Source organism: Rhinopithecus roxellana, chromosome 1 (assembly GCF_007565055.1).
Source record: "Rhinopithecus roxellana isolate Shanxi Qingling chromosome 1, ASM756505v1, whole genome shotgun sequence".
NCBI lineage: Eukaryota > Metazoa > Chordata > Mammalia > Primates > Cercopithecidae > Rhinopithecus > Rhinopithecus roxellana.
In genome coordinates, this window is record NC_044549.1 from 78,767,727 (window position 1) to 78,779,760 (window position 12,034).

The window sequence follows — 12,034 nt, forward strand, 5'->3', positions numbered from 1 at the left end:
TAAGAGAAATTCCATAGACTTCACTTGTCAATAACAAAATATTCAATGAGTAAAGTAAAACCCAGAGGAACATCATCTTTTTGTTCTGTTCACCATGGCAACCTAGTAAACTGGCCCAGCTCCGTCAATCTGAGGGTCTAAAGACTGGAACAAACAAACACCATATGGTAAAATAGATGCTGAAGTACATTAATTAGTGCCAGTTCAAGCTCACTCCATCATGGCTGCTTGTACCACAGAAAACTCTGCAGTAATTAAAAATAGCTTAAGAAACATTGTTCACACTGGTAAATAATGTTATCAGTTGAGTACCTGACAATCCATATCTAATGAGTTTCCTTTTCACAATGGTTTTAGAAGGCCTGATCCCAAACCTTTTTTTTTTTATTTTTTAACAAATGAAGAAACAGAGGTTCAGAGAAAGGAAATGACTCATCCAAGGTACACTGTTAATTATAGGTAGAGCCAGAACCATGACTCAGTTCTTTATTCCCAGCTTGGAAGGCTTCTCATCTCATAAGAGTAGCTTTCATGGCCTCCATAGAGGAGAGCGAGCAGGGCCTAATGTTAGATGGATCCACAGAGCACAGTGGTTAAACCACAGGGACATGCAGATGATGAGTTGACAAGGGGAGCCCAGGGAGGGCCTGAATTCCTACTCCACCTCCCAGGCCCTGGATAATGAGGGCATCAGAGGCCAAGGTAGGCTTCCCAGTTGCACCAGTGGGGAGACAAGGTGGCCACACAAAGAAAGCTATGAAATTAAGCATCCAAGGACATGTTCTGAAACAAAGCCAAGGAAGCTTTTCCACCTTGATCATCACCAACAGTCAACTACCAAGACACTTGAGCATCTTCTACAAACTTCTGATTAAAAAAAAAACACAATGAGGCAAATATTTAGTGGGTGCCCAGTATGTACAGGTAATGTGTTTAGTATTCTCACTTTTATTGTTTTATTTGACCCCCTCCCAAATTTTGTCAGGTTAAGTCTTTTCATCCCTATTTTCCAGACGAGGAAACAGGTAAGGAAAGGTGTCACACAGATGGTAAGTATAGAATCTGGACTCAAACTAAGATCTGCTGATCCAAAGCCACTCACTCCACTATGCTGCTGGAGTCTTCTTCTGGCCTTTGGCCCATCCGGCTGCCTGAGCTGGGCCAAGCCACTAACTGCCCTCCAAAGGGGTACAAACATCTCTTCCATCTTCTGGAACCAGCCTCTAAAAGAGCACACTCGTATTTATCTAGATTCTACCCAAATGTACTGAGTTCACAGTTCATTTTATGAGAGAAAAGACATAGGCAATAAACAACTTAGCCTGGAAGTTTAAGTTGGCCACACAGTTTTCTCCAGTGAAATAAAATGTTTTTCACTTAAAAAAAATTTTCCCCCAGGTCACAACTGCCATAGTCAGATCCTGGAAGCCCACTTCAAGCACACAGCATATTATTAACAAATAATCTTCAGAGAAGAGAGATGCTCTCGGCGCCAGTGGGGGTAGAAAGGACTGTACTTACACTTATGTCGAGACTGCAAAGGCTAACAGCATCTTCATCTTGGGTGCTCTGTTTCCGTTTTCGCTGCAAAACAAATGAAAAAACCAAGTTCAAAAGTAAGTAGGGGTTATGGCTTTGATTAAGGCAAGAAAAAAGCAATCAAATAGCACATGCAATCCTTATCATTTCCACCATGTTACCCAAAACTTGTAACCAAACTATGTAAATGAACACTTCTTTTTTCTTTTTTGGAGATAGAGTCTCTGTCACATAGGCTGGAGTGCAGTGGTGTGATCTTGGCTCACTGCAACCTCTGCCTCCTGGCTTCAAGTGATTATCCTGCCTCAGCCTCCTGAGTAGCTGGAATTACAGGCACATGCCACCACACCTGGCTAATTTTTGTATTTTTAGTAGAGACAGGGTTTCACCATGTTGGTCAGGCTGGTCTTGAACTCCTGACCTCGTGATCCACCCGCCTCGGCCTCCCAAAGTGCTAGGATTACAGGCGTGAACCACCACGCCCAGCCTGTAAATGAACCCTTCTAAGATAGCCTAAGAAGTTATGAGAAACTATTAAGCTCTAGGATAATTGGTTTGTGTTACTATTTTTATGTGTGCTGTTATAGTTTGTTTCTCTTTGAGTTTCATTTTTTTCTAAATGTCTCCATATATCAAGGCGCAGAAATTTAGATACAAAGTTCAGATTATGACTAACTGGGAAGAGGAGATTAGATTGGAAAGAAAATCTAATTCACTTGAAGACATTCCATTTTTAGAGCTGCTTTGTACTTAAGTAATTTAAACTTTGCTCTAAACCATATCCAGGGTCCTAATGTAATCACAGAACCCTAATGTTGGAAAGAAACTCAGACATCTTCTCCAACTTTCCTGCTTTACAGCCATATGATTTTTAAAAAGTCATTACTGGGACTGAAGATAACTGCATTTGAAATGAATTTGTAAATTTATGACCACGGCAGTCTGCCAAGTTAGGTGTGAAAAAGTATGTTTTTCTTTCTTTTCTCTTTTTTCTTTTGAGACAGGGTCTCCCTCTGTTGCCGAGGCTGGAGTGCAGTGGTGTGAACACAGCGCGCTGCAGTCTTGACCTCTTGGGCTCAATCAATTATCTTGCCTCAGTCTCCCAAGTAGCTGGGACCTCAGGAGCACACTCCAACACCAGGCTAATTTTAGTTTTTGTAGAGAGGGGGTCTTGCCATGTTGCCCAGGCTGGTCTCAAACTCCTGGGCTCAGGTGATCCTCCTGCCTTGGCCTCCCAAAATGCTGAGATTATAGGAGTGAACCATTGAGCCTGGCCTTTTTCTTTTCATAAGAAGAAAATAAATTTAATCTACAAAGAAAATAAATTTAATCTACAAGTTACAAAAAAGCTCATCAAAGATACATTCACCTCTCTTCTGCACACCCAGCTCAACCAACCAGTCAAGTGTTTCTTCAGTCCCTAACCTGTGACTTGCTAGGTCTTCTGATGTTACTTAGAAGAAAGCTACCAGAAGACCAGAGTCACCAGCATAGGGTTACAGGAGAGTTTGAAGACATCTGTAGTATTCAATCCCAAAAGAAGTCAGCCTCCTCCTCCTCTAGTGGAACCCTGAGCTTGAACAAAGGCAGAGGCTGGAAAGCAAACAGAAAAACTCTTTTCTATATTACTGTAATTGTTCTATTATTTTTTTCACTTCAATTTAACAAAGGTTTGTTGAGCATCTACTATGTGCCAGGCCCCGTGTTTGCTCCCAGGAATGCAAATGTCAGCAATTCCCAAGGTTAAGGACCTCACACTCATGTAGGAGAGACAGGCCTATTATGATGAACTATAATGCAATAAGAGCCAAACATCCTAGAGAAAGTCACTTTGATTCTCTGAGTCACCTTTTCTCAACTCTAAGGTGTGAGCAGGGGTGGTGGTGATGGCATTAGCTTCTATTCTCAAAGGAAGAGGAGTAAATATAGCAATGCATTTTAGAGCTTAGTAGAGTGCCTAGTACACAGTAGGTGCTCAAAACATGGGTTGGAGGGCTCTGGGAGGACAGTGAGGGAGGTCTTCCCAGAGGATGAGGCATTTGAATAGGCCTAAAAGATGAATAAGAGTTTGTCAGACAAAGATGGGGAAGAGACTGGGGCCTCTTTTTGCTAAGCAGCTACCTAGATATTTAAAATCCCAAAGTTCCACATGGTCCTATCCAGAGCAGTGGCGTTCTAAATCTACACATTTTTCCACTGAAACAGTGGTGCAGCGTGCAGCAGAATCACCTGAGGAATGATTCAGAGATGCTGATGCCAGGAGCCATCCCTAGGAAAGCTTAATCAGTCATTTGGGAGGGTGCCCAGCAATCTGCATTAACAAGCTCATCCAGTGACTTTTAGGAAGTCAGATAGTCCACTCAGCGTCCTTGAGGGAAGCCTCGAGAAGATGCTGATCACAACTCCGGGCACAGCTGCCATTTTTGAGGATGCTTCATGTTTGTACAGGGGCCTGATCCTTATTGATTCACCATCCAGGTACAATTAAAAACAGGACTTCAGTGCCAGTGAAACCAGTTCACCAGCTTATATTTATATGGTGACTTTTTGAGCCAGATATGGTATGGGATAATTTCCATCCTACAGGTTAATAAACTGAGGTCAGGAGAGAGAAGCAATTTGCTCAAAGTTACATGGTTACAGCATAACACTCTGAATCCAGGATTCTAATTTCTAGGGCAAAGCCTTTTACACACACTATTCAAAGGGTTGGTGGCAAATAGGTTACATCTCACTTGCCAGAATGACTGATAGTGTCTGCTTCGAGCACTGTATTGAGGACTGCACAGCATAGCAAGCCAGAGAATGCTGTGATCACAATCAGCAACATGTGTTGGGCAATGAATTGGGGCATGGCAGCATGGGTATCCTGCTGCCTAGAGTAACCCCATGCCCTTCCCTGAGCTCTACTTCTCCTGCCTTGGGAAGCTACAGGATTACACCCAGGATATTGGGAGGTATCAGGAGGAGGTTAAGACTCTGGGATGTTATCTGTAGAGTAGAAATAATGCCTTCCAGGTTAGGCTGTTGTGAGGATCACAGATGTTGGGCAACAACAAGACCTGGCACATAGTAGGTGCACAGTAAGTGGCAGCTCCTGTTATGAATTGCCCAGACCATAGGCTACACCGATACATACTGCAACCTGGTATTACCAGATTATTGAGGTTTATGGTGCTACAGCTCCATTCCTTGAGCTCAATGATTTTGTCAACCTGACATGTTGACAGTAGCCTAGAGGCAAACTGATGCAGCAGAGGGAATAATCAGAGAAGCTCCTCTCCTCACAGGCATCGCAGGCATGCAGCCCTCTCCAGACCAATTCAACACACTACCCAGCTTTGGAGTCAAGCCTCATGAGCTCCCCCGACCCAGTTCCTGCCAGATAGTGCCACCTGCTCCAAGTGTCAAATCCAGAAGACAAATGGCCTCCAATGGTCTTTTTAATTCAGCCATAGACAGTTAATCTGGGATAGAATGATCTCCTTAAGGAACCCACACATTTTATAAAATAAAAACTGCATGAATTATGAAAATGAATTTTCTTTTCAATTGGCTTACATAGGGAGGTGACTGACCAGTGCTAGCAACAAAAAAGTAGCCTGAAGTTTAAACTCTGGGCTCAGAACGAAAATTTCACAAACCATCACTTAGTCAATTGTTCATTTGCTCTGTGTTCACTGAGCACTTTGGACAGGCAAAGCCCCATTCTGGGTCCTTGGATATAGCAGTGGATGAGCCAGGCATGTTCCTTGCCCACTAATTTGGAGTAAAAATAAAACAAAGACATTACAGATTGTGATCTCTGTTATGAATGAGTCAGATAAGGTGCTAAGACAGAGGCTAGCAGGGCAGACCCATTTTAGAAAGATAATTTTATGTAACTGTTTTCTGGGTTTTGGTTGACCTCTTCATGAGACATAAGCCCATGAAGGCAGGACTTGGTCAGTCATGCTCACAGTCCCAGAGCCTGGGACAATCCCTGCTACATAGCCAGTTTCCTTTAAAAGAGCATTTCTGGATTTTGTTGATGCTCTTGGTCCTCCTCCCTTTGCTTATCCTCTTCACCAATTGCCCAACTCCAGAGGGTCACAGGAAGAGAGAACAGAAAGGACCTGGTGAAGAAGGGCATACAGAAGGAAAAGCCACATACAGACATTTCACGTTCTACCCAGGAACTGGGATTTCCAGAATATTGGGATGTTGACCTCATGCCAGTGATCTACAGAGTAGCTCATGGAAGAAATTACCAGTTGGAAATAAGTCATGGAGACATAAACAAATGAGCATCTCAGAAAGCAGAGAGTGCAACAGGATATGGCACTCACTTTGAACTTCACTGGAACTATTAATAATAATAATTCAGACTAATAATAATGGAAACTTTAGCCTATTGAACACTCACTACATGTCAGGCACAGAGCTAAATCCTTACATGCATGATCTCATTCGATCCCCATAACTACCCCATGAGGTAGGTAGACAATGGTATTATCTCCATTCTACAGAGTAGGAGATGAAGCTCAAAAAGGGGCAGGAATTTGTCCAGGGTTTCATGATTAGCAAGTAGCAGAGCCTGGATTCAAATCTGGGTCTATCCTACTTCAAACTATGTGCTTCCCCACCATGCTGTCCTGTCCCAGAGTCTGGGATGGCACATCAGACCTGCACAGAAGGTCTAGGAAGGTGTTGAGCATGAGGAATATGGCAAGAAAATAACCTTTATTCTACTAGAGAGACTGGTCTTCAAGACCACAGCACACATTGTTTAGACCAAATCAATTTTGTGATCCTTTCTAGTTTTAAGAGCTATCAGTGTCTGCTATCAGGTAGCAGGCACTGGCGGCAAGCACTGGTGGCAAATAGGTTATGTCTCACTTGCCATCCAGAATGTCTGGTAGTGTCTGTTTGGAGTACTGTATTGAGAAGGACTGCACAGCATAGCAAGCCAGAGAATGTTGTGATCACAATCAGCAACATGTGCTGGGGAACGAATTGGGGCACAGCAGCAAGGGCGTCCTGCTGCCTAGAATAACCCCATGCCCTTCCTGAGTTCTGCTTCTCCTGCCTTGGGAGGCTACCATATTATACCTGGGATCTTGGGAGGTATCAGGAGGAGGTTGAGACTCTGGGATGTTATCTGTAGAGTAGAAATAATGCCTTCCAGGTTAGGCTGTTGTGAGGATCATAGATGTTGGGTGACAAGACCCAGCACATAGTAGGTGTACAGTAAGTGGTAGCTCCTGTTATGAATTGCCCACAGGAAGTAAAAAATGCCATTTTACTTCCTCTGCATCAAAAACCACTGATCAGTTACCTGGGAGCATTCCCAGGCAGGAAGGGCACTGTGTGTGAAATGTGCATTTGCACACTTGGTCTGACAGGTTCCCAGCCAATTTGAGGAGCCAAGGACCCACCCTGTTATTCTTGTCAAATTTACTGAAGCAAATGCACAGTCCACTTCCCTTTCAACTATGAAAACAAAGCACCTTGGGTGAGCCCAACAATTGTGCTGTAGTCTCTGCTCTCTGATTTCAGCACATAACTTTAACCCCTCAGTGCCCTGTGCTGAGCAGTAGATCAGTGAATAATTTCTGAATGGGTGACTAAAAGAAAGAATAAAGGAGGCCAGTGTTTTTGAGGTGACACCTTTTCCTTTCATTAACCACCTGGTGGCAATAGGGCAGCCAAAATTAAATCAAAAACCTCAAAAGTGAAGGTCACTGAAGGCTGAAATTCTTCAACCTCAAATCTCCTTGGAGACAAAACCTGCCCATTCAAGCTAAGATTCTTGTTTTTCAAATAAGAGCTTTTTTTTTTTTCTTACCAGTGGGGGCATTTATTTTCCTTAAAATGCATAGACATGTTAAAAGAAATTACAGTTGCTTAGACTTTGGTCCAAGTGGGACAATGGCCATTTCTACTCCTATGAAAAGGAATGTCAGATCTGTTCAAGGGTGAGGCACATCCCGGACCAATGAATCTATCTATGTACTGCCCTAGGCAACAGCCTGGGGACTCAGTCTCTGGGCTTTAAGAGCAAGTAATCCAAGATTGATAACACCTCAGATGGAAAGGAAACAGCCAGATGAACCAAACCCTAAATGAACTTAATGGGCACGTGACCCCTTGTTCTCAATGCCACGTGCCTATATGGGGGCGGGGAGAAAGGCAGTTACAGAGAATTTGTGGGAACAATAGACCTGCATGTAGTCTCTAAGTCCTTAGCCTTGCAGGTTATATATTTGCTATAGACACTTTCTAGAAGTGCTCAGGTGCTGAAAAAACCCTCTCATGCTTCTTTAAACAGCGACCAGGGGGCCAGGCATGGTAGCTCAAGCCTGTAATCCCAGCACATTGCGAGGCCGAGGCAGGTGGATCTCCTGCGGTCAGGAGTTCGAGACAACAGATTCTCAGAAGAACTGGCCATGGTCCAAGCCTGAATAGTGTATCCTTACCTGGCTTAGCTTCCACCCTCTCCAGACCTCCTTTGAGATTTTGAGAGAATCACCAGGTACCTTCCAATACAAAACTGGAGGGAAACAGACGCTGGAATTGGGCACCTACTATGAGCCAAGGACTACGCTCTCAGTTTAGTGGACGGTGCCATTTAAGCTTCTCCTCAGCCCGGTTTAAGTAAGCCTTACGGTGTTCATTTTAACAGAGAAGGACACTGAAGCTCAGGAAGGCTTCAGTAACTTGCTCAAGGTCACAAAGTAAGTAAGTGCTGGAGAGAGGATTTTCTCGAGGCCACCCTGACTGCCAAACCACTGACGTCTCTGCATATGATGCTATTTCTCTTTGTACATTGTTTAAAACAATCTGCGTTTCCTTTAAATTAATACATAAAAATAATGCAAAATACATTTAAATATTTGTTTAATGGCCGTGGTGGCTCACGCTTGTAATCCCAGCACTTTGGGAGGCCAAGGTGGGCAGATCACCTGAGTTCAGGAGTTTGAGACCAGCCTGGCCAACATGGTGAAACCCCATCGCTACTAAAAATACACAAATTAACCGAGTGTGGTGGCGTGCACTTGTAATCCCAGCTACCCAGGAGGCTGAGGCAGGAGAATCGCTGGAACCCAGGAAGCAGAGGCTGCAGTGAGCCGAGATTGAACCACTGCACTCCAGCCTGGGTGACACAGCAAGACTCCTTCTCTAAATAAATAAATAAATAAATAATTGTTTAAAACCATATGTGTTTTAAAACAATATAAAAAGACCCACAAGGCATTTACCCACATACCTCAAAGAAACTAAGAGTATAAATGAGACAGTTCAAAATCCAGCTCACCTTTGTGTGACCTTGGGCAAATTACTTCTCTATTCCTTCATTCACTCAACAAATATTTACTGAGCATTTACTATGTGCCAGGCAGGTTCTAGGTGTATGGGATACGTCAGTGTCTATATAAAGCAGTTCTATAAGCTTTGGTTTTCTCCATCATGAGGTTATTTCAAGTATTAAAGGAAATAAAATATTTCAAACAGAGCCAGACATATGGCAAGAGATTTAAAAAATGTATTATTGCTACTGTGGTTATTATCGTAATTATTATTACTACTACTGTCACTGCTGGCATAAGTATTTTGTTGTTATTTGATGTTGAGTCAGGCAGGGAGGGTATTAGAGATGGGGGGATACTGCAGAATGATGGGCAGGAGACCTGGTATGCTGCCTGACTCTCTCCAACTACCCATGTCCCAGAGGACTATCCACAAACACTCTCTGGATACCTTCAGTCACATTTGCACTGTGTCGTTCCCACTTCTTTCACAGAGACAAGGGCTACTGCAAGCCTGACTTAATTTTAAATGGCCAAGATTGAATTGATTAGTGTCAGAACAACCCTGTTATTTAATCACTGGGCTTTTCTATTTAATAACCAGGTGACCAGAGCAGCAAAAACGTACTGATTGAGAGAGTGCAGCTCCTGACTTGGCAGCAAATAGTCCCTGATTAGTCATTTGTAATTATTAAATTCAAACCAGATCTTGAACCTTTTTGATTTATTTCTTTGCTGGCAAACAGCTTTGGTGGTTTCAGAGGCTTTGATGACTTGCCTTTCATCTGCTCTTTCTTTGGGGAAAGATTAGCAAAAGGATTTTGTGTTCTTGTACTTGCCCTTAGCTGGAACTTGACTTGCTAAATTCACGTTTTAGCAGGGAGAGGATCCACATTTTGTTTTTCTTCAGTCTGAAGCTCCAGAAGTGAATGAGAGAATTGAGAGAGGGAGCCCCAACTCCATTTTCAAAAATTAAAAAAAAAAAAGAAAAAATAGAGACAAGATCTCCCTATGTTTCGCAGGCTGGTCTCAAACTTCTGAGCTCAAGCAATCCTCTCACCTCCGCCTACCAAAGTGCTGGGATTATAGGTGTGAGCCACCATGCCTGGCCCCTACTCCATTTTTAATACACTGCTTTTTTTTTTCTTTTCCTTGTTTTTAAAACATCTTCTTTTTTCCAGCATCCAGTAACCCCAGACCTTTTTTCTAGGGTCTCTTCAGTGTGCTCACAGGGTGGAGAAATGGGAAATCATGATGTTTTCTGAGCTATTGGGAACTAAATGTTAACAAATATAATATGCAATTATGTGCTCAGATGCCACTAACTATAGGTTGAAGATGTTAGGTAGGCTCTAAAGTTAGTGTTTGTGAGTTTACATCTTAGTTAAGCCATTTATTTGTTGTGGAACCTTAAGCGCATCACTTTACCTCTCTGCACCTTAGTTTCCTCATCTATAAAATGGGAACACTAAAATACCTCTCTTCTAAGGTTGCTGTGAGAGTTAAATAGATCAATGTGGGTAAAGAGCTTAGCACAATGCCTGGCCCTCAGCAACTACTCAAGTATTAACTTTTTTTTTCTTTCTTTCTTTTAAGACGGAGTCTCGCTCTGTTGCCCAGGCTGGAGTGCAGTGGCGTGATCTCGGCTCACTGCAAGCTCTGACCTCCAGGTTCATGCCATTCTCCTGCCTTAGCCTCCCCAGTAGCTGGGACTACAGGCGCCCGCCACCACGCCCAGGTAATTTTTTTGTATTTTTAGTAGAGACGGGGTTTCACAGTGTTCACCAGGATGGTCTTGATCTCCTGACCTCATGATCCGCCCACCTTAGCCTCCCAAAGTGCTGGGATTACAGGTGTAAGCCACTGTGCCCGGCCTCAAGTATTAACTATTAATGGTAATAGTAGCAACAGCAGCAGTAACAGCAAATAAGTACAGGCACTGGGGGCGAAAATCATGGGGAAAATACTTAAAATGTCTAAAAGTCTACTCATTAACTTGATGTTGGTAAACTAGGAAAAGTCCCTATTATGAGTTTAGCCATGGAACACCTGGCCCTTAACTTGTTTGGAGGTACAGATGAGACAGTCTTAGCCAAGGAAAGGTCCTCTTCTCCCACAAGAAGGAAGACATGTCCAACCAAACAAGTGGGAGGAGGGAGGAGACCTAGCCAGCCTGCCAGTGCCACCGCCAACCCGATAGCTAACAAGCAGCAGGATTCAGTCTATCATTCAACAAACATTTATAAACTGCTTTTCCCTCCAAAACACTCAAGGCCAGGGGAGTAGGAGAAAAGACATAAAACTCATCTATCCAGGACAGAGGGCTGCCAAATATATTTTCCAGAAAAATTGTCCCAGAAAAAAAAAATATGGGCATCAATCTAAGGTGGGAGAAGGGGTCCATATTCACAAGGATTTTCAACAGTGGGATGTGACACAAAGCACAAAATTGCATTAACCAGAGCACTTTTTACTAGGCCTTCTAAATTACTGTAATTACTATTTTCTACTGGTTCTCAGGTATGCTGAATTGGACTCACTGCAATTCTTAGTTTGTAATATGCTATGGTGCTTCCTGGGCCCTCCTTTATATGTTTATTCACTTATCTTTTAAACACTATAATAAAACCCTACTTATTAAAATTCTTCACTGATGGAATGATTTCAAGCCATTATCAACAAAAAATATTATCCATATATATGCAGTTTAGGGAGTGTCCAAATCATTGTTTAATTTCTAGAAAATTAATCCATGTAAACAATCAGCTTAGTTTGTCCAACTGCATAATTCAAATTCAAAGTGCTCATCATCCACAATAATACTGGGAACCTGAATTTACAAAGAGAACTGCCAGTTTTTCGCTCACTTGGCTTGTGTTCCTGCTTTCTTCTACTTAGAAATGCTCCTGGTGCTGGTAATGTCTTATCAGCCACAACACCCCATGGGTTCATGAGCAGTTCCCCAAATGCCAACAGGCAGGCCTTTAACCCTACGGAGAGCAGGGCGCAAGGCTCCCTTTCAATCACTGGTGTCTGGAACATCTACCCCTTGGGGCAATTTGCCGCACAAAGCAGAGACGAAAAATGCTAGAGAAATGGGCTGCTTTTGTCAAGCTGTCCTCTAAAGGACATTCCTTTAAATAAACAGAAGGTTCCCTTGTACAACCACTTGGTGTTATCTACCATATGAGAACTCACAACTTCAA

At 42.9% G+C, this 12,034-nt stretch overlaps 1 protein-coding gene across 2 annotated transcripts in view; it reads right to left on the reverse strand.

Moving 5' to 3' along the window:
* The window catches only part of ARHGEF3 (Rho guanine nucleotide exchange factor 3), a 340,537-nt gene that overhangs the window by 156,763 nt on the left and 171,740 nt on the right, over positions 1-12,034 (reverse strand). For both annotated transcript variants that reach the window (XM_010360455.2, XM_010360457.2), the window contains one exon: positions 1,522-1,584. In XM_010360455.2, the coding sequence (XP_010358757.1) occupies positions 1,522-1,584 (63 nt within the window). The remainder of the gene's footprint in view (positions 1-1,521; positions 1,585-12,034) is intronic.